Source organism: Carettochelys insculpta, chromosome 1 (assembly GCF_033958435.1).
Source record: "Carettochelys insculpta isolate YL-2023 chromosome 1, ASM3395843v1, whole genome shotgun sequence".
Classification (NCBI taxonomy): domain Eukaryota; kingdom Metazoa; phylum Chordata; order Testudines; family Carettochelyidae; genus Carettochelys; species Carettochelys insculpta.
In genome coordinates this window covers 372,667,846-372,695,318 of record NC_134137.1, presented here as the reverse complement: position 1 = coordinate 372,695,318, position 27,473 = coordinate 372,667,846, and the positions used below count along the sequence as shown (strand labels likewise).

At 41.7% G+C, this 27,473-nt stretch overlaps 1 protein-coding gene across 1 annotated transcript in view; it reads right to left on the bottom strand.

Moving 5' to 3' along the window:
- Window positions 1-21,914, bottom strand: part of MKLN1 (muskelin 1) — a 147,295-nt gene extending 125,381 nt beyond the window's left edge. Inside the window, exons 1-3 of the mRNA XM_074975684.1 lie at window positions 21,851-21,914; window positions 5,707-5,849; window positions 4,225-4,313 (exon numbers count right to left, since the gene is read on the bottom strand). Coding sequence (XP_074831785.1) covers window positions 4,225-4,313; window positions 5,707-5,741 — 124 coding nt within the window. The 5' untranslated portion in view covers window positions 5,742-5,849; window positions 21,851-21,914. The remainder of the gene's footprint in view (window positions 1-4,224; window positions 4,314-5,706; window positions 5,850-21,850) is intronic.
- Between the last annotated feature and the right edge of the window lie 5,559 nt (window positions 21,915-27,473).

The following is a 27,473-nucleotide window of genomic DNA, read 5'->3' as shown; positions in this document are numbered from 1 at the left end:
GTGCCAGTGATTTGATATATCAGACACACCTCTTTGTAAGTTCTCTAACCATAATCTCCAAAACACCCTCCCACATCCTCAATAGGGAACTTTGCCCAAATAAAACTTTCTGAAATTAGGAAAGGGAAAAGGGCCATAAATGAAAGCGTTGAGATAAAGCATCAAACATAAGTTTTCTATTGACGCGTCATGCCCGAGTAAACTCCTTCCCTAACCCTTGCCCAGTCTTTCAATGAACAACCAGAAAAATATTTTCATTATAAAGGTTAAATATGACCCACTGCTTGATTGCACAGCCTATAAAGTCTGACCAAATAGGATAAGTGTGGCCTGACTCTAAAAAATCATTTTTTAAAGTTAACTTTTTATTCAACAGATCAAGAAATTAAAGGTACTATAAAAAGGAGCTTAGAATGAAAGTCCTATTTCATTCAGTGTAGAAACGTAACAAATTAAGATTCTCTATGGCCCTGTCTACACTACCACCCTCCTTCGAAGGAAGGATGGTAACTAGGGTGTTGGGAGTTTACTAAGGAATTGAGCTGCATACGCAGCACTTCATTAAGCAAATCCCACCCTCCCCCCCCGCCCCCCCAGCAACTTTGCAGTTTTAAACTTCGAAGTTTAAAACTGCGAAGTTGCCCGGGGGGGGGGGGGGGGGTGAGAATCTGCTTAATGAAGTGCTGCATATACAGCTCACTTCCTTAGTGAACTCCCAACACCCTAATTACCATCCTTCCTTTGAAGGAGGGTGGTAGTGTGGACAAGCCCTATTTGTAAAGAATCCGCTCCACCAATAAATGAATGAACTGCAATAGACAAGGCTGCTCTCATCCTAAAGACATCTAGCTATGCCCTTCTACTCACTAGTAGTACAGTAAGTAGCTGTCTGGTGCACAAAACAATCGCACTCTTTTCCTCTCCTTAGTATCTTCTACTCAAACAGACCAAAGCTAACTATACTTCGCTTTTGCCTGCTGCTTCAGCTTTTAAGTCCATGACAGTATTGACTCATTCTTCCAGATTACCAAGTCACTTTTTCTTCAGCCATGACCTCTCTTGTGCCACAGTTCACAAAATAAACCACAAGCGGCTGGGTTGCTCCTTAAACACTAGTAAATTTATTAGGTAATGGGCTTTTGTGGTTAAGACCCACTTCATATGAAGTTTGTACGATGAAGTGAGTCTTAACCACAAAAACTCATTACCTAATAAAGTTGTTTGTCTCAGCGGGGTAGCCGTGTTAGTCTGCAGCTTTACAAAATAAATCCCAAGCAGTCTTGTAGCACTTTTTAAAGACTACTTCACAGTTCATTCACTCCCCAAGTCCACACAGACATCATTTATATCATTGTTGTGTATCACTAACCTAGTGAAGAACTGAAAAGCTGAGGATTGCTGCTCCAGATATAAAATGCTGACTGTTAAAAACACCACCACTCTCTTCAGAAAAGCTCTCACCACTTCCTGGTACCAAAGATAGACCTTAAAGCTCCTTGACTGGCATGTCCTACACCCATGGGAATTCTGTACCAAAAATTAAAAATTCTTCATTCCATATTTTAAAATGCTGCAAAATTCTTCATATTTTGTCAAAATGAACTAGCATGATCATACTGTGCTAATTATTTTGTCAATTTATTTCAAAGCATGTCAGCAAGCTTGTCTAACAATAGAGATGATTAAAAAAATACCAGAATCTTTTTTTCCTGACAAATAGATTCCCCACTATGCACATAGCACCGAACTTGGAGTAACTAGTTAAATTATAATACAGAAATGAACTTTCTGCACCCATCAGAAGCAGTGCAAAGGCTTGAGGGAGTCAAGAGTAACAGAGAAGCTGAGGAAGAGGAAGGAGCCTGGAGTGAACCTGCAGGGCTGGTAGGTGTGGGTACAAGAATTATGGAACAAGGTGGGTTTTGGTTTTGGTTTCTTTTTTTTTTCTTGATAGGGGCGGGGGGGGGGGTGTTCAGAAGATTTCCCCACACAGACCCAACCCTCTCCCATTCATCACTCAAGCATATCTACCACCCTTCCCCACAGGAGGGTCTGCAGCTTCCTTCCTCATTTTCAGATGTGCATGAAGCCCTCCTCCCCTGTTCTCCACAGGTAAGACACAGTTCTCCTAACCTGACTCCACAGGTAAGACACAGTAATGAACTTCTACTACTTGGGGAATTCTATTCCACTGTGCACGCACAGAATTCTTTTCTCACCTAAAAATGTCTTCACAAGAAGTGCTGCAGTTCAGCCTTTTGTTCATACTGTTGGCTGTTCTGGCACCACAGTGGCTTCTGGTGAGTGAAAAATGGAACTACAGCAATTAGGCAGGATATATCTTCTGTGGAGCACGTGATTTTCACATGTGCACAGTGGCATAGGATTTCCCAAGGAGTGATGTTCAAATAATCCTACACCTGATCTATGAAAAAATGCTAAGAATAAATATTCACTTCTTGTCTTCCAAACACTTCATTCTGGTGCATGTGTAAATTAGTAAGTACACATACTCCACTCAACTTTTAGATATTTATAACCTACCAAGTAAGTTTCCTTCAAACTGCCGGAAAACACAAAATCAAAATTAGCTTATGTCAGGTATGCATTTTTAAAAACAACCATTGTAAATATGATTTTAAAAACCACACAGTTGAATGATTCTGAATGACAAAAAACTAATTTAATGCCCCAGTAGCTCAATAAATCACTCGAGGTTTTTCCTATATTCCCCCACCCCACCTCAGTTTGCATCACAACATATGAAAAGGAATACTAGAATGTAATATTTTTATCCTGTAACAAAGTAGGTAAGCCTCAGCATGTTTTAAAGACTGCACAAATCTAGTGATGCTCAAAATATTTTACACACAGGACGACTATCCGTCCCGTATCTGCGACACCAAAAAGGCAGCCCCACTTATTTTTTAAGAGAGATTAACTGTCCCATATTTGGGCCCTACCCTGCTAACCTTTTCCGCCAGCAGCTGGTGCAGCTGCTGGCCAGAGAGCCCTAGGTCACTTCGCTGAGGCTCCTGGAAAGCACCAGCAGCTGCTGCTTCCCCAGGGCTTGTGGAGGGCCAGTGGCTGCCATCTCCCTCCCAGATCCCCAGGGCTTGGTGGAGCCAGGAGGAGCCTTCCCTCCCCCCCATATCTATACATAATACTGAATTTGTGATGCTTTAACTTGCTCTTCTGTCACTACATTTCTTGGAGATAATTTCTGCAGATTATACGGCCAAGAAGAAAATGGGACAAAAAAGGTGCAGTAAACTTTTATGGTCACTAGGACTTCTGGTTATCAAGCAAATGACATTTAAAGTCCTGGGCCTATGCTTTCATGTCCCTGGATGTGAGCACACAATAGAGAGAACACATTCATAAAACTCTAGAGCAGAGGTATGAGTGACAGAAGGATTCCAAGAGGAGCCCCATTCACTCAGTTTCAGCCAAGTGTGGGTGAACAAGCTAATCCAACCTCAAGACATATAATTCATATACTGTAAGTTACGTTAGAAAACTGTCATCCCTGCTCTTTTCTGCAACCATGTTTTTGCTCTTTTCTTTTCAAAAAGGTCACAACAGCAAAGTAAGCATCTGTCCTGAGGGTAGCGCTACAGCACAACAGAAGACCTGCGGCACAGCAATGGCTGACCTCCAGCCACCCTTATTTGGCTCACAGAACTATAAAATTGCTATTTAAACATTTGGGCTCAAGCTGGAACCTGGATTCTGAGACTCCATGAGAGGAATGATTCCCAGAGCCCAAGCTCCAGCCTCAGCCCAAATGTCTACACAGCAATTTTATAGACCCACAACCCAAACAAGCCCTGTGAGCTTGAGGCAACTGACCTAGGCTCAGACTCATTGTCATGAGGTTTTTAAGCAATGGAGTAGGCATACCCTGATGTATCAGATAGAAGGCTCCCTACTGCTAGTCATAGGAGCATAGTAAGCCACTTCCCCAACCACATTACTTGGCTACATAATGACATTTCCTGAAGCTTGCATTCTACTTTGTTTGCAGGCCATAGGACTTAAAATATTAATCTATTACTCCTTGGTTATAATGCTTCACTGTGCTTTAACCTAACCAATCTAAAAGATCATGAAATGGAACAGCTATTTTGGATATTTTGCCTAAGTACAGCATACTCACAAGTGCCAAGTTTGGCACAAGTATAGGATTATTTTCTACTCAGAATGCTGAAAAAATGCATTTACCTATCTTAATGAATCGACAGGGGAACATCTGTTCATCAATTTTATGCTTCAAGGTGAATGTTTCTTTGTTATAATCATTCTTTAAGCCACTGTGGAAAAAATAAATAAAGTTACTAAATTTTACGTTGTATTTTAGAACTAATTGGTATATGCAACCTATGTCAATGTCTGAAATGCGATAGTTTCATTTTACTACTTATGAATAAGTACGCGTGCTGGACCAGTTTCTAGACTAATATCTGCCACTTTACTGCTGAAGGAAGTGGCACATCTAGCGACAAGTAGGAAATATGGTTCCCATTTACAAGCCTACCTCACAGGATCACTGAAAGAATTGATTTTCAACCGAAAAAACTACTACACAAAATTGCGTATCATTTTTGAAAAGGCTGGAATTAATTCTTGACAAACTGAGAAGTCAAATGTTTTAATTATGACAAACACTAAAAGAACTCAATTATACCAGTTTACTACTACTATATTAACTGAAACCTTCCCTCTCCCCATAAAATTGCCCCCCAATTTAAGTACTACGCAATAGCAATTCAAAATGACTAAACCAGGGAAGCTCACATTTTACATGGTCCCATAGGATATCTATGCTAGGTTCTTCAAGTCATACGGTTTCATTTGGTAAGGCAGCACTAGTGTGACACTGATCAGGACAGTACAGATTACTTCAACAAACTAGCAACATACTCCCTTCACTGGGCTTTCCTGTTGCTGGCATCTAACTAGCATTAACTCTTGCTTTATGCTCTGAGCTAAAAATACAGCAAGTGAGCTAAACATCAATCCCTTTCATTTAGGATGCAAGATATGAGCTAGGTGGGCTTCTCAAATTTACACTAATTGTTACTCTAAAACCTATGGTAAGTCTAAAACTGGCCATGAGCTGCCTTCCAAAAAAAATACCTACTACTGGACTACCAAATCAAGTCATTTTAGACAAAGGAAAGAAAAATTCATATTATACTCTACCATGTAACAGATCAATCAGTATGAAGGCAGGTAAAGCAGCTAAGGACTTCAGTCCTTTACTGTTACAGAGAGTTGTTGTACATATGCAAGCAAGAACACTTATTGTTCATCTCCTAAAGAGCAACTAAAAGCTTTCCACAAGTGAGACTAAAATCTAGGGTAGAGTCTCACGTATGCAGGAAAAAGGAATCTCAGCCCACAAATGTTGCACTCTGACTCTTCAAAACCTCCAGAAGTTCACTTTCCACAAATCCTCTGTGGTTACAATGAGGTAGAGGCGGTTTCCCAGGCCTAATTTTTGGAATATGCACTCCCTGGCCTGACCAGACCACCTCTATTATCTGCCCAGAGGCTGTATGTGGGGCCACAGGAGGCACCACTGGGAGCCCTTATGCACTGTGAACCAAGTGCGCTTTGGGAGAAAAGAGGGGAGGGAGGATGAACGTTTTGGTCCAGCCTTTGATTTAGGATGATTTATGCGTTACTGAGATCACCCCTTACCTGGACAATAGATCTGTCATGTTTTCTTCATTCATCCCACCAAAGACTTTAAATTTCTTTAAATTGCAGACATGAGTCTTCTCGTATTTGCCAAAGGTGATACTTTGGACTATGGCAGGTCTTTCGAGTTTCAGAATCAAATACTGTGGAAAGAGGGGGAAAAAATGAGAATGAAATTGAGTACTAAAATAAAGGCTGAGAAGGGCATACCTAAAAAGGAAGAAAATTAAAGGCTTTACATTCTGTTTGGTAGCAGAGGCTGGAGGACAATAATTAACAGCAGTACTCCACGTGTTGTTCCTGCCCGCGAATAAGATTAAACAAAGGAACATGTGGGCTTCACAAGACTTCAGAAGGTACCTTGTGGTATGGCCAGGCACTAGATAACAGATTCAGCAATGCACTAATGCTTGAACTGAAGTTTAACTCTGGAGTACATTCTGTTGATTCAATCTCTCCTAGATGCTAACATACAATTTCTATTAAATACATCAGGTCAGAGACTACCTGGTCCCAGAGAGCAAAATGAGCCCCTAAAAGCTTGGTTCATAAGCAACAGGTAAATCAATTGCCTGAGAATCATATCAATATACAGAGCTCTTCCTAGTCCAAAAGGAAACCAAGAAGAAGAGTTTGTCTCATGAGGATCTCCTTTCAACTACTCCCTGTGCACATAGAGACATCTGTGCAACAATTGAAAGGGGTTGGCATACTTCACATTTCTGGCGCTATCAAGCACCTTAACCAGCAATGCCTGAGGGAAAAGACTCCTGCTTCTTAAGTGCCTCTGACCAGAGATGATCCTAGGGAACAGTCTGGTTGGGCATCAAGAAACAGGGCACTTTCATTTTTTACTCTGTTGTATAACATGAACAAAAAGAAACTACTTCTGACAGGATGAGAAAGGGTTTCATCCCCAACAAAAGAACAATCCAGAACATACTCCTCCATGGTAGATGTCTGTTCTACTCCCTACATTCACAACAGGTAGATCTACAGTAAGACTCTGGCACACACAAGTGAAAAGAGGTTGAAAAAAGTATGCAATAAAGCATGATGCACACCACCTTCCCTTTGATTTGTCACGAAAACCTTAATAGATGCTACTGTATTGACCATGGGTGTCCAACCTTTTGGCTTGCCTTGGCCGCACTGAGTGAAGAGGAATTGTCTTGGGCCGCATATAAAATATATAATATAGTTAATGTATAGAAATCACATAATAATGTGAAAGTTTACGATCTTGTGGGGTCGCATAACTAGCTGTCCAGGGCTGCATGCAGCCCGCGGGCTGGATACACCTGGTATAGACAGATATGTACAATAGTCTGGACACCATTCCACTGCAAACTACATGGAGGGCCTAGTTCAATCTTTAAATGCTGCTGCACATTCAAGCATGACTACCATTTTAAGCTTACCTATTTTGATAGCGACAGGTTCCACAGAATTCAAATACAAATGACTGCTTTCAAAAGTCTTATTTATCTACAAAAACAGGTACAGAACAGAAAGCAGCCATGTAAACTTTGTTGAAGCTGCGCTGCCAACGTGCCTCAAATTTGACCTAGAATTACAATTTCCTGAATGATGGGACAAATTGTTCTCCACAACAACGTCAGAAAGATCAATCTTTGAATTGAGGATTTACAGCAGGAGAACTATCACCTCTAACTAGAAACTGGACTGGACCAAAAAGTCACATTGCACCACAGGCTGTAAAACTGAATGTAAGCCAACATGTTGAGGGCAGGAACAGGCCCTTGGTACATGCTTACACAGCACCAAGCACAACGATTTCAGTAGGAGACTAAGTGCTACTGTAAAGACACACAGGCTCATGATTAGACAAACTAATGAAGCCATATTTCAAGCCATAATAATCAAAGGCTACAGATAAGCAGAGTAAGAAAGGAACAGTTTAAAGATAGTGTCTAAATTGTCACATCACATCTCAAACTTTTGAATCTGACCAATCATCATTAAACAATTAAGTCCCAATTCAATCCACAATTTCCATTACTGAAAATTTAAATAGCTAAAAGTTAGAAAAAGTTCTTTAAATCCATAAGTTTACCCCCATTATAAAAAATAAAACTGAACGCCGCCAAGCTTAACCACATAACCATTGCTATGATAGTAAATTTTTAAAAACACATCTATGCACTGTGTCACAATATGGACTAGGCACTGGTAGGGATTACTACAAAGCATCTGATTAATACATAATGGGAGAATCTTTAAACAGATTTTAGTTGTTTGTAAATAACAGCATTAAAAGAGAAAACTAAGAAAATTCAATCTTCAAATTAACAATTTAGGAGATAAGCCAACACTTTGCAGATAGCCACTTACAAGCAAGGTGAGAACATGATGCTTTCCCAGTAGTTCTCTGCAAAGCCACATTTCAAACACAAAAGTCTCTCTAGCCAACAGTACATTTTAGGTTACATCAATGTGCCTCTCTATCAGAATACCCAAAAGAACTTCACAAGCCCCGTAAATTTAGCAGCACTGAACTCCAAAACAAAGAAGGGGATGGAGAGCGGCTCTTGACATAAGACATCAGCACAAATCCCAAGTGACCTTATAGTATGAGATTTTTCAAAAAGAATAACAGTTACACCTTAAACAGTTTTACCTCAGAGTTGCAGGACTGGAATTGACCATACCACAATTTGAACCTGTGGTTCCAAGAAATTTAGAATTCCACATCAGATACTTCTGTTATTTACATACAGGCTCTAGCAAATAGGAATGCCATTTTTTCAGAAGAGGCTAGCTCACACGTAGCCTACGGTTAAATGATGTAGTTGGGGGTGAGGTAGAGTTGTTCGGTTGGGTTTTTTTAATCCAAAAAAAAGAGAAAACACACTGGGGAGAAGACTGATGTTTTGACTAAAATCTGGCTCTGCACACAGGAAGGGTATCTTGGCTGACAGATATCTAGAAATGAGGTGTAATAGTTATTGAACACACAAGCGTTTTAGAAACCATGCAGCATTTTAATTGAGAATGTCCAGTCTTGCAGCTTCCACATGCTCACCAAAGAGAGCTTACAGGGTGAAAGTTGAAACTTGGAGCTGGGAGACACCCTTGTGGTCTTTGTGGTGACACAGGAGCAAGAAATGCATCTGCTGCAAAGGCTGTATTCCAATACCACTAGGCCAGGACAGTCCTAGATTTCAGGTGCCAGGAAGGCATCCCAATTTATTTTAACAAGAGGGCTAATTATCCTGTATTCATACCCCCTGCTGAGCTGCCTCTCACCCAAGTCAGCACAGCCACAGCCGCTAGCTGGAAAGCATGTAGAACATGTATTCAACGGCCATGTGTACAGACAAACAGCAAGAGAAGGAGCCAGCAGGGGCTGTGCCACAGATTAGTAAGGCAGGGTATGTTTGGGCAGGGGAGGGGGTTGTGTGTGTCCCCCAGCTCTTTTTAAGATTTTAATGGGATCTGGTACCCCACGCAGTCACCTATCCAGCCAGGGAGACACATTGTACCAAGGCAGGGCCACAGCCCTGTTCCCTGCTCCCCACAGCTTAAGGAAGCCAAGAGCCTCACCCGCAGGGCTGCAGCCCCATTCCCAGCACCCAGAAGTGTGGGACAAGCCAGGGAGGTCCCCCGCAGGGTGACAGTGCTGTTCCCAGCACCCTGTCACGTAGGTCACCTGGCAAACCCTCCTACCTCTGCAGGGCAACCGCCCCTGCAACCAGGGAGCTCCCCTGTGGGGCAGCAGTTCCGTGTCAGCCCCGGGGTGATGAGGGAGCCACACATGCTTGGCAGCCATAGCCAGGGAGTCATCTATCCCAGATTGTCCTGTATTTGGCCCAGTGAAATATGGTCACCGTAGAAACATGCGCACATTCCCCTTCTTGTATGAAGAGGAGATGGTCAGCTATTAGTGCAAAGACTGAAATTGCTGCTGATTATGACAATCCGTTTTGCTGAGGAGGTTGTGGTGTTTGGAAGGGAAATGAGGCTCCTATTTTCCTTTGGCTCTGGAACGATTCAAGCGATCTCTCTCGATCTCTCTCACACACACACACACACACACGACTGAGCCTGAAGAAAATCTGAGCGCGCGGAGCGGGAAGTTATATATGCTCCATTGAAACCTTGAAATGAAGTATGTGTAAAGCTTTTTTTGTTTAAACAGGAAGTACCAACAGATTCAGCACAGGTATATTTTTATTAAATCAGTTATTCAAAAGTAATCCAAATGTTTAACATAAGAACATAAGGACAGTCATACTGGGTTAGACCAAAGATCCATGTACTCCAGTATCCTGTATTCCAACAGTGGCCAATGCCAGGTGCCCCAGAGGGAATGAACAGAATAGGTAATCATCAAATGATCCATCCTGTTGCCCACTCCCAGCTTCCAACAAACAGAGGCTAGGGATACTTGTTTGTGTTTCTATAAAATGTTCATTCACTTAAGAAAATGATATAGTGCTCTCCTTGAAGCTGACAGCTGTTAGTATTACCCAAATTCAGGGGCTTAAGCTATAAGTGTGAGATTTAACTCTGGTTAATAATTCTTTTTTAGAGGTCTTGAAACTGCAGAATCTTTGGCCTGATCTTCAGGAGAAAGATACACTCCTTTTTTCCCCCTGTACCTCATTTTACCAGAGTTATATATATTACCCTCGCAACCACTAGTCAGTCACACAGAGATCAACTAAAAAAAAAATTGATAGTAACCCTGTGTCTACACATGCCCCTTTCTTTTGAAAGGGGCATGTTAATGAGCGGGTTCAAAAGATGCTAATGAGGCACTCCAATGAATATGCAATGCCTCATTAGCATGATGGCAGCAGCAATTCGAAAGTGCAGCTTTTCGAATCGCACGCCACCCGTGGAGACAGGACCCCCCCCCCCCCCAGTTTTCAAAAGCCCTTCTTCCGATCATCAGATAGGATGAAGGGCTTTCGAAAACTGGGGGGGGTGGTCCTTTCGGAAGGTCCCGTCTCCGCAGGCGGCATGTGATTCGAAAAGCTGCACTTTCGAATCGCCATGGCTGCCATCATGCTAATGAGATGCTGCATATTCATTGCAGCACCTCATTAGCATCTTTCGAACCCACTCATTAACATGCCCCTTTTGAAAGGAAGGTGCTCACGTAGACGCAGCCTAACTGTCATAACAGTACCGGAACTCTTTTGAAGATGGACCATGCCACATGTTGAATGGGCATGTATAATGCACACATTTGAACATATATTTAAAAGCTGCTACACGACAGGAGCACAAATATCAGGTCAAGCTTTAGGAATATGCCAAAAAAATTGATATAGTCATTCTGCAGGGACACCATCTTTTGAAATATAATGTACTGAAAAATAGAACTGATTACTGTTTTTGGTTCTCTATGCCTTAAATATTGAATCTGTTCTGGTATGGCTATGGTCTGAAGAAGTGGGTCTGTCCCACAAAAGCTCACCTAATAAATTATTTTGTTAGTCTTTAAAGTGCTACTTGACTGCTTTTTTGTTTTGATAGTATATAGACTAGCATGGCTCCCTCTCTGTTACTATCCATCTTAGGAAGGTGTGCTGTTTGTTTTTGGGGTGGGGGGGGTGTCATTTTAAATAAAAATAAGGTTGGAGTATTTCTGCTCTGTACTAGCACATGCTGATTTTGCCAGAGCCAATAAGCTAGATCAGAGATCAAGTCTTATTTACCCAGCATTCCTGCAATTTGGCTGACAACATATTCGGCTAATTTTTCCATCATTAACAATTTCAGTTCACAAACAAACAGCCATCATGGTTTCACCTTGCAGGTAAATGCATCCATTACCATGAGGTACTGTATATATTAAACAGATTTGTTTCTCTTTAAGTCAAGCATAGTCACTATGGACAGTTCACTACATTAAAGGCCTACAGCAGGGGTCAGCAACCCCCAGCACTGGTGCCAAGAGTGGCACACAAGCTGATTTTCATCAGCACATAAGGTGGGAGCTCAGCCCTGCCCCTCCTCCTTCATACAGTCAGAAGTTTGCTCAAAGCCATGCCACCTGTGGATTACCAAAAGACCAGCTAATGTTACCATCCATCACTTGAATGGTAGAGCTCTGAATCTTTATGAATGAAGCTGTTGTAAGAAGGCTTGTTAGCGACTTTAAAGAGGATGCACTCTGACCCAATGTAGGAGGTCAAAAATTGACACTGTCTGGGAAAGGTAACTGACCCCTGGCCTACACTTTTCAGAACAAGGATTATATCTAAACATGTGCTTTTATGTATTAATTGTCATCAACCACCACAGGAATCTATACTGTTGTATGTATATTGTAGTAAATCAGAACATAACCACTGATGTCAAGATTCTCCTTTATAAAATGTCAGTCTGGCCTCTAATGCTATTACTTATGTTTCCCTTGTAAACCTAAAATTAGTATGAAAATAGAGAATGTCAGCTTCCGTCTGAAGGTGTTTATTATCAAAAAAGCAGCAGTCGTGTAACACTTTAAAGACTAACAAAATAATTTATTAGGTGATGAGATTTTGTGGGACAGAACCACTTCGCTCATCACCTGCTAAATTATTTTGTTAGTCTTTAAAGTGCTACATGACTACTATTTTGTTAGAATAAGACTAACAGGACTAGCTCTCTGGTACTATTCAATATGCAAGGTTTATTATTGCACATGTGATTGCTGGGTCATTCTATTTCAAGAGTGCATCCAGAAAGTATCCAGTTTAACAAACAGCTGTAGTGTATTTCCCTTCACTGGCACTCATTCATAATCAAGTCATGGCCTTGAAGGCCACAAGAGTCATCTAACTCTACCATAACCACATAGCTGGAAAACCCATCTACTAAATATAACACAAGGGTTAGTATTTCAGTTGCATGTTGATGGTTTAGACTTCCACTTTCAATTTCTTTTTCAATGAATAACCTTACAAACATCTTATTGCACCCATCAAAAGGCACTTCAGTTTCCTCAGCTACTCTGCATATCAGATTCCATGCAGGTTCTTGATTATGCCCATGATACATACTTTTCAAATTACGTTTATTTTGAACAATTCCTTTTTTCTAACAAGGAAGAAGAGACGGTATTTTTAATTCAACATATGGAATGACTAAGTGGTGAAGATTCATTGAGCAGACTTTTTAGTCTCTGAAATCAGCAGAACCAGTCCTCCAACGTGGCATTAGGAAACCAATTCTGAAGGTGCAGTGCAGTCATTCTGAGCTGACTAACCTCACTGATCAGGACTGGAGCTAGGCATACAATGGACTTATGGGTACACTGGCAATTTTGAAAACAAAATAATTTGGGGGCAGACATTCTGACTTGCTGAAAAGTTTATATATTACCAAAACAGTAACATTTCAGCGATATGGAAGCTAATGTTTTATTTAGACTTTTAAGCATTTTTGATAAGCAGCAAGTACAGGATTCACAAAAGAGCTGGTAGAGGAGTAAGTGGTGTCTGCCTTATAAGCTTCAGGCCTGCAGTTCAAGGCCTCATCTGGGATATAGAAGGCCCGAGTTCAATTGCCCACTCCCACTATATGGAAAAAGGCCTTGAAGCTGGAGCTCTCCCTCCCCACTTGCAGGAGAATGCCCTAACCACTAGGATACCCTACATGTGGCTCTCAGTCACAGTTCCTGAGGCTGCTCTGCTTTCTACAGAAGAATACATAGCATAGTTGTAGCCATATTGGTTGGGGGATATTAGAGACACAAGGTGTGTGAGGTAATATCTTTCACTGGAACAACTTCCATTCACCCGAACACTTCAAAGTCAATGAATCACCTTTGGACACTGGAAGGAGTTTGGCATTATTATACATCATTGTTCCCTGTGAGCCGAGTGCTTGCGCAGCTGCCCAGGAGAGATTCAGGTGCCGGCCAGCTGACTAGAGCAGAATATATTGTGTTATGTGCACCACCAATAGAAAACACATGCTGCCCACTGTGGCTGTGGGCCCTCTGCTAAATCATCTGAGTGGCACCTGAATCTCTTCTGGGCAGCCCTCAAGTGCTCGGCTTACAAGGAACACTGCCCCTTACTACTGTAATATCTGAGCACTTACATAAAATACATTTAGGAATTTCCTCTCCCCAGATCATCATAGGCATTGCTGGTAGCATTCTGTTAAAGTCACCCAACAGTTTCATTAGAAGTCATGGTTGTCAATTGCTTATAAACTTAACCATCTGAGCTAAAGTTTTCTGTGCCAGCTGTCTGCCTCATGCTGACAACTTCAGAAAATTTCAACCTAAATGGCCATTTCTGACAATGAGGCTGGTGAAAAATTAGTTATTTCAAAAATCCTAACAAGCTTTTCTTTGAAAAGGTAGCGTGTCCCCATGTTGTGAAGACTTCAAAGTTTAGCTTAAGTCAAGGATGTGCTTTTTGCCATCCCTGTAAACAGCCACTCAGTAGATACTCTGATTTTAAATATCTAAATTTCCTTAAATTCTGTTTGCACTGAGCAGCAATCTCCCTGCAATTGATAGGGAACTGCAGACCACACAAAGTCCAAGGGCATGAACTAAAATCAGCAAGTGTATCATTCCTGTACTCTCAATGTCCACCTTGCTGGCCCTGCATAGTAAACTGCTGCATTTAAATGCAAAGGAGACAAAAGTCAAATTTATAGTGGGAGTAGATTGCGACAAGCCTGTTTGTGAGGGACACAGAAACTGACTTGAAAAGGGACAGAACAGATGGAATTGTGAGGCAGAAGGAGAGAATTATATAGACTACATCTACATTGCCAACTGACTGACAAAAGCTGTCATTCAGAGGTACTAACCCCTTCTCTGCTCTCCCCCCCCCAAAAAGGTTTGTCCTGACAAGTGATAGTGTAAACAGCACTTTGTCAATTGAAGCACTTTCTGGCTGGGAAAGCAAATGCCAGTCATGGGTGTTAGGGGTATTTTAACATCAGCTACACTGCTCCACTTTTAGCAACACAGCTATGCCACCTCATGTGGTGTGGCACAGATAAACCTTAGACTCAGTGGAACAGTGGGGAAGCAGATGACAAAGGATGAATCTGATAAGAAGGTGGGGCACACAGGAAGAGAAGTGGGACTGGCTGGGGAAAGATATGGGTGCACACACAGATCAAATGAACTGCCCGGGCAAAGACTGGTTGCCAGTGATGGTGGGGAACATGGGCAAGAGACTGATTGGGTGAAGTTTTTGGTGGAGGAAGATATAGAGAATATACAGGCAAAAGGGAGCTGAAATTGCCTGAGCAAGAGGACTAAGACAGTGATGAGAATAGTGAGATGCAAAATCCTGAGCAGTACAACTAGAACCTAATGTACAATGAAGCATGAATGAGAAGCCTGAGGAGTAGAGACTAGGAATGGTCAGATGAGAAAAAATGAGAATGGGAGAGGAAGAAAGAATCACTCAGATGTAATACATTGAAGAGTCCGTGCTGATTTGAACACTCTTCTCACAAGGCTCTGGAATGGAACACAAAAGAGCCCCAGATTTCCCCATTCCTCTGCTCTCAAAAAATCTCCCCGGAACCCCTAGCAATGCATGCCATTTCTGTATATGTTAGTCCACATGTCCATGCAGTTACTCCTTTAGCTTCAGGAGCACAGGTCTGTGGGAGGGGGCTGATGGTTCCAGTGCTTTTGACCTACATAAATAGCAATATGATGCTACAATGAATTTACACACAAAAACATATGGAAATGTTGTATAAAGCCTCCATTCAGTCCGGTACAATGCAAATGTTAAGTCTTAATTTTTTTACAAGCTTTGTTTTATAGCAGTCGCTTGTTATATATCTAAATTTAATGCCTTGAATGCAGATACAGTAGGGTCACAACATTTGTGAGAGTTCGGTGTTGAGAGGAACAAAGCTAAATTTTCCCAGGGCCAAACCATCTCAATCTTTCTCCCTCTCTCACATATCAACCCTCCTCACACCTTGTATAAATGGACATTGATACATGAAGGGGTATCCGGACTAATAACAAACTAAGCAAAAAGTTTAAATTGACTTCATGGGGGTGGGCACAGAAAAGTTCACTAACTGATCTAACTATTGTTTAACAAAAAGAAAGCAGAGAAAAAGATTTTTCAAGTCTGTTCCTGCCCTCAATCAGCCATCCCTCTATACTACCTGTTAGCTCTCAATAGGGCAGTCCCTTTATTAAGCTAAGAGGAAAAAATGACACTACATTCTTATTAACCATATTAAGCTTAACAAATGGGGTTTTTTTTATTACTCAGATGGATTCCAATTTGACCCTATGGTTTAAAAAATGAGAACTAATATTTTAAGTGACAGTTATGGGAAAACTCTCAAACATTAGGAGGCTAAATGTTCATTTACTAATGTCAGCTCTGAACACAGAAGCGAGAATATAACTTCTAATTACCTTTCACAATGAGAGTAAGTGACATGCTAAGTTAAGCATGCTGAAGGATGTGAGCTATAAAGACCAAAAGGGGTAAAGCCAAGATGAAAGGACCTTAATTACAAACAGTTTTTGACCCCAAGCTACAATAGAGACACGAGTCTTCAGCTCCAGAGAATTAAGCCAAACAATCTTGGAAAGAGAAGATGAAAGCTCTCAATGTAACATTTCCTTACTATTTGATACTACAAAGAATAAGCATGCTGCCTGGCAGGGAAGCTGTAAAAACAAGGGGAAAAACAGAAGATTATTTGGTAGCAAGGAAGTTATTTTCCAATCTCTATCATTATTCTGTGACATTCAAGGCTGGATTAAAACTGCTTAGAAGTAGGGAACAAAGTAAATTTCTTCTGTGTTTAAAAAACCAACAGGTTTGTGCTGTACCAGATTGAGAAAACAAGTAGTTTTAAACCGACTAAGCAGATGTACTATGGGAGCCAGAGGAAGGCATCAGAACACAGACAACCAAATAGGTAAGAGTTAGTGTTTCCAAAACCAGAACAATTGCTCACAACATAGCAGCTTGGTCGCGCATGTTCTTAAAAAGCAATCCTGAGCAGACACCTTGACACACTAGATATAAAAGGAGCCATTCTTCAAGATTGCAGAATGGCTCTGCAAAGATCAGTTTTGGATATCTGTACACATAGTGAAATGTTTTCTGAGCTCCCAAAACCTTTCGGTGGGGAAGATTGGTTGTAGATGAATTTTTGTGCCAATGGAAATCTTTGGAAGTACTATTGAAGAAAGGCTCTGGGCTTGTAAACTTGATGATCGAAGACAGAATATTCACACTGGATAACTTCCCTGCTATAGAATACTGTCAGTTGTGCTTATTTGTTAGCTTTCAGACAAAGAGCACAGTTATCTCTTCAGCCAAGCATTTGACCCACACAGTCTGTCTTGCAGCATTTTCTCTTTTGATTCATCTTCTGATGTTTTAGTTGTGGATATGTGGTGGGTTACTATTGCTGCCCATTACAAACATTTATAACTCTGGCTGGTGAGACAAGAGAGTAGATAAATAGATTAATCTAAAAGCAAATGAAAACCAGAGAAAGGATAGAGAAATTGTCATCCAGTGAAATAAAAGTAAAAGGAAATTTGTCCTAAGTCTTTCTTGTTGCCCAGATCAGGAAAAAGTTAACCAACCAGCCTGGAATACAAAGTAAACCGATGCAGACAACAGCATCTTAGCATCATAAGTAAGGTTAAGATTGTCGGTCATTTTAATTAGAATCAGATATGTCATGGGCAACAAACAAAAATTCACAGAAGCCCATGGCCTACCCCTGATACTCACTAAAATTACCTGACAAAATACTGGGGGCGGGGGGAAAGCAATCAAATTTCCCTACTATCGAACAAAATTAGTGAGCTTGAAGACTGATAAAAAGGAACAGTCTTTACCCATATTATTAGCCTAAGAGATAAGCAGGATAGTAGATTTTGCCGACATTCAAATCTATTTAACAGAAGAGCTCTCATTTACTGAAGAAAAATCCGAACATTTTGAAAGAAAAAACAATAGGATGAACAGATTTTACTTCTCTCAGAAGCTCCAGAAACCAACATACCATGGTGGAAAGAAATCTACCATAGCTCTTCACATTGTTGAGGAGATGGGTCTGCATGGCTGATTCCCACCTAGCAGGAGGAATAGCTCAGTGGTTTGAGCACCAGCCTGCTTAAACCCAGGGTTGTGAGCTCAATCCTGGAGGAGGTTACCTAGGAGTCTAGGGCAAACAGATTAAAAAAAATAATTATAAGGGATGGTTCTTGGCCCGGCCAAAAGGGCAGAGGACTGGACTGGACGACCTTCCAAGGTCCTTCCAGCTCTATGAGATGTGTATCTCCATTAGCTCAACAACAATAGAAACTGAATCACCTTTAGCATGAAATGAATAAAAAAGTACCTGCCAAATTCACTTGGGATAACATGACTGATGGGTCAAGGCCCTTCAGACAGTTATGTGATGCACCAAGACCACACTTAGCCGGCTTCCCCTGACAACCTGAGCACCCTATAACCTTGTCTTATTTAGCAAGTCCTACTATCTTCATGAATAGTGACAGAGAGATAGTGTGTTAGTCTGTATTGTATCAAATCAACAAAGCAGTCAAGTACACTTCAAAAGAACAAAATAATTTGTTAGGGGATGAGCTTTCATGGGACAGACCCACTTCTTCAGATCTGAAGTGGGTCTATCCCATGAAAGCTCATCCCCTAGTAAGTTATTTTGCTAGTCTTTCAAGTGCTACTTGACTGCTTTTTTGTTTTGCTATTTTATGGCAATCTAGGGACAGGGCCACGCCCAACAAGCAACACAGGCCAAGACCTTTTCTTAGCACTCTGGGAGCTGAATGCTAGATACATCCACTTTATGCTGTAGTGAGATCTGTAGAGACTCCCTGCCCCGCATCTCCATGTAATGTGTATTTACACTAGGTTTATTAACAAACAAAAGGGATTTTATGAAGTATAAATAGGTAGGATTTAAGTGGTCTTAACAAACAGTACACAGAAAAAGGTTAAGCAGCAAAACACAACAGAACTTCCCAGCTAAATACACTACAGAAACTACATATAATCTCACTCTAAACATTGTTCTAAACCACGGTTTCCAAAACTGGGGAGCATGCCCCGAGGGGGGTGAAGAAATTCCAGGGAGGCATGAGACAACCCAGCCCTCCCAGTCATTCCCCCACCCAAAGAAAAAGCTGTCCTTTCCTTCTGGCTCTCAGCCCCTGCCATTTTATGTGGACAACCCAGAGCAACCACTATAAAAAGCAGACAGGCAGCGAACACCCACGTGGAGCTAGCATCCCCTGGGATGCTACCATGAAGGGAAAAGGAGTCCAGGAAAACTGGCAGTATTTTATAGAAGCCCTATTGAAGGCACAGAAGAAACCACCCTGATGCGCAGCAAGAGAAGTAAATATGGTAGGAGACCAGACTGGCTTTCCGGGTGAAATCCTTGGAAAACAGGCACAAAAAGGGAGCTTACAAAAAGTGGAAACTTGGACACATGTCTAGGGAGGGATTTAAATGTATAGCTCAAAAATGCAGGGCAGTTATCAGGAAGGCAAAAGCACAATTGGAACTGCAACTCGTGAGGAATGTGAAGGATAACGAGAAAAGTTTCTACAGGCATGTTACCAAGAAGGTGGTGATCAGAGAGGGTGTGGGGCCCCTGCTGGATTAGGGAGTTAACCCAGTGACAGATTATGCAGGGAGAGGTGAAGTACTTATGCTCTCTTTGCCTCTGTCTTCACGCACAAGGACAGCTCTCAGACTAACGCGATAAGTGATGCACTGTGAGATGAGGGTGGACAGCCTTTGGTGGGGAAAGAACAGGTTAGGAGCTATCTAAAGAAGCTAGATGTACATAAATTTATGGGCCTGGACCTAATTTATCTGAGGGTTCTGAGGGAGTTGGCGTATATCATTGATGAGCCCTTGGCCATTATCTTTGAAAAGTCATGGAGATCAGGAGAGCTCCCGTATGATTGGAAGACGACAAATGCAATGCCCATCTTTAAAAAAGGGAATAAGGATGATCCAGGGAACTATAGGCTGGTCAGTCTTACATCAGTCCCTGGAAAAAAAAAACAGAGGGGCTCCTCAAGGAAGTCATTTTGCGGCACCTTGGAGGAGGGAAAACTGATCAGGAATAGTCAGCATGGATTCATGAAGGGCAAGTCATGCCTGACCAATCTGATTAGTTTCTGATTAGATGAGATAACTGGCTCTGTGGATTTTGGGGGGGGGGGGAGGGGAAATCAATGGATATGATTTATCTTGACTTTAGCAAAGCTTTGGATATTGGTCTCCCACAATATTCTTGTCAGCAAAGTTAAAGGCATGTGGATTGGATAAATGGACGATAAGATGGACAGAAAGCCTGCTAGAAGCTCAGGCCCAGTGGGTAGCGATCAATGGCTCGATGGCGGGATGGCAGTCAGTTTCTAGTCAAGTGCCCCAAAGCTCGGTTCCGGGTCCAGTTGTGTTCAACATATTTATCAGTGACCTGGGTGAGGGATTGGATTGCACCCTCAGCAAGTTCGCAGATGACACTAAGCTAGGGGGAGAGGTAGATATGCTGCAGGGTAGGGATAGGGTCCAGAGTGACTTAGACAAATTGGAAGATCGGGCTGCAAGAAATCTGATGAGGTTCAATAACGACAAGTGCAGAGTCCTGCACTTGGGCAGGAAGAATCTCAAGCATTGTTACAGGCTGGGCTCCGACTGGCTCGGTAGTAGTTCTGCAGAAAAGGACCTGGGAGTTGTAGTGGACGAGAAGCTGGACACGAGTCAACAGTGTCCATTGTAGCCAAGAAGGCTAAATGGCATATTAGGTTGCATCAAGAGGAGCATTGCCAGTAGATCCAGAGAAGTGATTATTCCTTTTTATTCGGCTTTGTTAGAGGAAGGATGTGGACACACTGGAGAGGGTTCAGCGGAGGGCGACCAAAATAATTAGAAGGCTGGAGCTTATGACCTATGAAGAAAGGTTGAGGGAATTAGGTCTGTTTAGTCTGCAGAAGAGAAGACTGAGGGGGGATTTGATAACAACCTTCAACTTACTGAAGGGAGGTTGCAAAGAGGCTGTTCACAGTGGTCACAGATGGCAGAACACGAAACAATGGTCTCAAGTTGCAGTTGGATAAGTCCAGATTGAACATTAGGAAAAACGTTTCACTAGGCGGGGGGTGGAGCATTGGAATGGTCTACCTCGGGAAGCAGTGGAGTCTCCATCCCTGGACGTGTTTAAGACTCGGCTCGACAGAGCCCTGGCTGGGCTGATCTGATGGGGTTTGGTCCTGCCTTGGGCAGGGGGCTGGACTTGATGGCTTTTTAGGTCTCTTCCAGCTCTATTGTTCTATGATTCCTCTGAGGCTTACAGGAAAAGTCTATTCACAGATCATTGTCCTGAGCATTGGGGCCAATGAGTTCCTCGATTACTACTAATGGCCCACTCTTATGACTACATTAGTAACAGGTTTACACTTCATACAGTAAACCCCCAACTTACATGTGGTTGCCCAGAATGCAACCTATGTGTAAGTCGAATTTCACACAAGTCAGGGGATTCCAGGAAACTGACCAGCACTGCTACGCTTGTCAGTTTCCCAGCTCCTGGGAGGGGCAGGTTGCTGGGAATCAGGTGGCAGCCTGGCTCCTCTCTGCTTGCAGGAGTTGTGAAACTGACCAGAGATGCCTGGTTCCCAACTCCACGCCACTCATGACTGCAACTCGCTTTACTGAGAATAACGTGCAAGTCAAAATTGTGTAAGCCGGGGGTCTAATCTAGTCTTATCTTCTAATACAGAAACGATACATGCATACAAATGGGATAACTATAGCTAGGAGACTAAAACCTTTTTCAGACATCACAAAGCACATTCCAGTTGCATCATATTAATTTGCAAGTATATTTCTAAAAAGACTATGGAATGCTCCATCACAATGACATTCTGCCCCTAAAAGTAAACTGCTTTAAAAATCAAGGAGACAAACAAAACCTAGCCAGAACTGTGACTGAAAACATGAAAGATAATGTTTTAGATGTCTGACCACTGAGATCTATCAGTCAATACCAGCATCGTAACCCAGCTGTTTAGAGTAGTAGTCCAGATCCAATATAAATTGCAATTTAAAATTTGGAACTTTAAAAGCCACAGTAGGACTGAATACTAATGCAGAATTAAAATGCTCACCTGGGGAGGGTAGTTGCTTTCTGAAGACCACCTTGAAGACTGATCATTAGGCTTGTCAACCAAAATATTCCTGAAAAAATAAAAGCAAAAAGTTTACAATAATTGTTTTGTTTAAAAATTAGTAACAGAGAAAATACTTAACTGTAGGCAATAGCTCCTGTAGTTTGAACACATATATGGCCCTGTCAACACCACATTTATGAAGCTAAGTTGCTATGTAGTTCTTTTTCAATTTGCTGAATAACTGTTCAGTATAATCTCATTTTTAAAAGGTAACTCAAGCCCCTTGTACAGGGATTCCCAACCGATGAGTTGGGACCAAAACATGGGTCACAATTAGATATACCAAGGGTCACCAGCACCTCGGATCATGTGGCTCTTGAAGAAGCCACTTGCAGCTGCTTTATGCTGCCACATCCAGCAGTTCTAACAGAGCAGCAATTATGCATTACAAAGGCAGCCTCTCCATCTTTGATATTCAAAGCCATCCCAGGAGAGCCATTTAATAAACTAGCAGAAAGTAATTTTTGTCCCCGTCCATCCTTCTCTTTTGTCCCCCCTTCTGTTCTATGTAGCTGATTTGTCAGTTTTCATTTTTTGTCTGTCATATCCCGCTAGCCTCTGAGTGACCCTCCCAGCCCGAACGTGACCCCCCCGGTCCCTCCAGCCTCTGAGTGTGGGGTTTAAGCAGGTGAAGCAGTTTGGGGTGAGGGTCTTTCCCTCACCACAACTCAAATAAACTAAACTATAATAAACCTAGTATTATTAATGTATTTTCCCTTTTTCCTATGAAATAACTGCTGTGAATAAATGAACATGAGGGGGCACAATTTCACATTCTTGCCTCAAGCAAAAATTACCCAATTGTGGCACTCTTCCCTCCCCCCAAGATCCAAATTGCCTTGGGTCACCAAGTCTCCACAAATTGTCAAAATGGGTTGGGAAGAGGTTGGGAACCACAGCCCTAGTGCTTGTGGCTGTGAAACTAACTCACAATTACGACATAAAATAAAACAGTGAATTTACGTTTACTGAAGTCTTTACACAACTTGAAACCTTGGCTCAGAAAGGCATAAGCTGTCTCATTTACCTGAACAGGGTATAAATTTTAAAGCTTAATGAGATGTTAAGACAACTACTTCATTATCATTTAGTCAAAGGCTGGAGACAGATGACAGGAGACAAATCGCTTGATCATTTTAGCATAATCTAGCTAAAATATAGTTCTATTGGTTAGACATCCAGTATAGGACTTGAAAGCAATGGAGCTGATAACTTGCAAGTTTTGCTTGAGTAGAAATATTAGGAATTGATCTCACCTTCACTTGTCAACAGCTGTAGCTAACACACTGGACATGCAGAATTAAAATGCTTCACCTACATGGTCTTCCCATACATTAAAAGACACCATAGTGTTTTCTTTTGTAATTTAGCATTCTGAACTCCTTTGCCTCAAGAGAAAGGAATATGAATACATGATGGTAATAGGGACCAAGACCAAATTAGATGCCTAAACCTCATTGAACAGAATTCACCCTTCACTCAGGCTAGAAACCAGCTGAATTCTTTGACCTGGGAAGCACCTAGCAGACAAAGGGGAGCTTTGAAAAAGATTCATCATCTCTCCATCTGCCATGGAGGAGGAACTGTACATATGCTGGACTAGTTATTTAAAAAAAAAAAAAAATCAGAGAAGGGAGAGGTTATGCAAAAGCTTAAATGGAAATTGTGATAAATAGGAGAATTACTACCTTTTCTGAACATCCCATCTCTTACACCATGTCACAGCTGTTCCCCACACAGGCACTCAAGAGTGCAGAAGGTGGGGGCTGGCAAAAGACTCTAGGGAAAGGCAATGGAGGAGTCAAAGAGGAAACCCACTCCATGAGCAGTGCCAGCAGATCAAGGAACTGTGATCCAGCTTGTGCTCCTGATATTTTCAGCCACCCCAGGATAGACCAAATGGACTAAGTACTCCATTAGACACAGATGAAGCTCACCCAATCCCAGCCCAACCCTACCAGATATCTCCTTCAGTCAAAACCACGACAGAAAAAAAGGAGGAGATCAAGGACGTTAAATATGGGTATAATCCACCCGTCTGAGTGGACACAGGACTCTCCAGTGATCCTACATCCCAACCTCGATGGAGAACACTAACTCACACAAAAACCCATGTAATACCACCACCACAGCTGAGCTATCCAAAAAACTGGGGCATGCTCAGTTCATCTCCACCTCTGACTTAACTAAGGGGCACTGGCAAGTACCTCTGGATTAATCAGTCAAGGAAAGGTCAGCCTTCATTAAACCTGTAAGGCTGTATGAATAACCTTTTCCCTTTCATACTCTAATGTACCCGCAACTTTCCAAAGACTTGCAGCCAATCTGCAAATTGGATTTGATTTGGAGAACGAGCAATAGCCTATCTGGATGATTAAACCATATTCTGATTTGAGAGCAGATTGCCCAGAGCACCTCCAAATGGTTTTCCAGTGCATAAGGAGGCAAGGCTTACACTTAAGGCTGAAAAAACAGTCAAATATGCCTAAATGGAGTGACTTACCTGGAGCAGCTAGTGGGCCAGGCTACAGGCAAAAGTAGAGGCTCTACAGAATTGGCCTGTCCCCAAGTCAAAAAAAGAGATGTCTGCTCATTCCTAGGCTTGGCAGATTATTACAAGCAATTTGTACCACACTATAAATTAGATTGCCACTCGACTGACAGACCTGACAAGGAAGCAGTAACTAAATGCATTTAAGTTGCTCAAAAGCTGACATTCCCCAGTCCACTCATGTCAGACCCTGTAATAAAGGCCTCAGACTACGACAACCCTTTGTAAGTCACCATAGATGCGTCAGAGCATTGTGTGGGAGCAGTTCTGATGCAGACAGGACCACAGCAACAATTTCACTTGTCATGTTTCTCAGTAGGGAACTCTCCTAGAGGGGGAAGAGACAGATCTGCCTCCGAGAAGGAATATTACACCATTGGGTATACTCTGAAGAAGCTGTGCCCATGTTTTGGGGGATGGCATTTTCACTTGCAGACCGACAATGCTAAAATGGCTTCAGCCACAGATTATGTCTAGATTGCAGACTTCTATCAGGAGTCTGGAAGTCTCCTGACAGAAATCTGCCACTCCAGGAGCCTCCTGCCAACAACCCAGTAACCCTCATTCTACAAGGAAGAAAGGAGGTGTCGGCAGAGGGGGCGTTGTCCTGACATTTGCCCCCATGTAGACAGGCAAAATGTCAAGAAAGCCTCTCACAACAGAACTATCAGAAAGAGATACACATGCTTTGTACAATTCGTGTATCTTTTGCTGACAGATTTCTTCAATCCAGACATAGCCACAGAGATGAACAAGAAACTCCTTCTACGGAACTTAGCTCTCTGAGACTTTGATTTTTGAAATACAACACACTTGCTTCTAACACAGTGGCTGATGTACTTCCCATGAGATTTTTTTTCCCCAGACTCAGCTACTTAAAACCATCCCTGCAATCTGAGTCATTGTAACTCATGAATGGGGGGGGAGGGATCTCATCTTAGCTCTCTTCATGTAATCAGTAGTGACTTTAGTATACCCATGTATCTTATTAACTATGTTTTCTCCTGGGCCTTCAGGAAGAAACAGCCAGCGTGGACCAGTGTTCCCTCTAACCTGAGTATCTGGGTGGCCATCCAGGAGAAATACAGCTGCTGCCCAGCTGATTAGCAGAGCACCCAAAGCTACCAGCATGTATTTCAATTGGTGAGTAGTAACAGAGAGATAGTTGTGCTAGTCTACATACTATAAAATCAAAAAAGCAGTCCAATAGCACTTTAAAGACTAACAAAATAATTTATTAGTCTTATCACCTAAAAAAATTATTATAAAGCTCATCACCTAATAAATTATATTGTTAGTCTTTAAAATGCTACTGGACTGCTTTTCTATCGGTGGTGCACATAAAATTTATTCTGCTCATAGATGGAAAATGTTAAAAGGAACAGCGGTATGAACCAGCCCTAGACAAAGCTGCCCAGCCCCATCTGTGATTTGTGGGGCATGTGGTGAATGAGAAGGTAACTAACCTTTCCCGGACATCATTAAGGCAACATAAAAGATAAAAAAAACAGGTGCAACATTAACATTTCTATAATATCTCAATTGTTCAGATTGCTAAAGAGCACTACACCCAGGGCAATGAGTATACATTTCATTCACACCTTCGTTTATACAATAGACAAGATCTGATCATCTCTAAATCCTTACTGAAGCAGACACAATCTGCAAAAAATGGTGTTGTTACATGGTCAGTTCACGTCCCAGAGGAAGTAACATTTGATAAAAGGGATGAATGGGTCCCAAAGATCACTTTAACAGGAAATCAACTTTTTGCCGCTCTAAGTCAAAGATCCAGTTTCAGCAATTAAAGAGGATACTGTTCAATACTTTCAAACAAGTATAAAATGAAATCTTCTCTGGGAGGCAGGAAGTAGTATTTAAGAGTCAGCTGGCAAGTAGAACCACATCTGAAGGCGCTCAGAAGAAATCAAAAGCAACAAGAGAAATAAAAGCTTGAGAAGATCAATAAAGAATAAGTCCAAAAAGTTCAGCAATAATGGGAAAATGAAGTTCAGACATCACTGATAATGAGTCTTCTGGAATAAAGAGGACCTTTTCGGGAAGAAGGGGCCTCCAGAAGAAGGACTTCCTTCTGGACTACCCCCCAGGACCACGCTTCTACACGGCGTTTTGGAGTCTGGAGAACAGTCTTCCGGACTCCAACTCACATGATGTTATGCTAATGAGGTATGGGGAATTTGCACCCATGACTCATTAGCATCTTTTGCTCTGTGTATTAGCATGCCACTTCCAAAGGAAGTGGCCTATGTAGAAACAGCCAGACAAATGTCAGATGATAGTCTCAAAGAACTTCGAAATCTTTTGTAGTACCATCTCAAAAAAGATCCAGTTCTTATATCACCTGATAAACAGAAAGCTTTTGACAGAAAAAAAGTAGGATTTTCTGTTTAAAGCCCAAACCCATAAATTCCACTTCGTTAAATGAATAACTTCTCTTTGTATCAGCCATAAAACAGCTGAGTCAATGGGGTTACATTTTCTGTTTGAAAATTTGGAAACTATGTAGGGATGTTCATTTTTTCCTTTATTTTCTGCATTGGCTGTGGCATCTTCTGCACATGGGAAAAGTAATAGTGAGTTCGTCACAGGGATAAAACCTAACGAGACATCAGAAATTAGCGCCGTATTCTAATACTTTTAACTAAATGAAAAAAGTCCTGGCTTTAAAGCAATGTATGCCAAATCTGAAGAGTTAGTGCTCACTCTCCCTCTGCATATACACACACACAGGTCTACAAGATCACCCCTCCAGAAAACATTTCAGTACAAATGGACAAGTTCTATAACATGCCTCAGAATTCAAATCTAAAAACTGAGCAGCTGTAGAACTTCAAAAAAAAAATCAATATTTCAAATGGAAAAAAAGAGTTGAGCGCTGGGAAAATTACAGTTCCATTGTCAGGTAGAAAAGTCAGTCAAAATTATTATTTTTCCAGGAATATAATTCTGGTTTCAAAATTTTCCTACAACCCTCTGAGGACTGCAAAG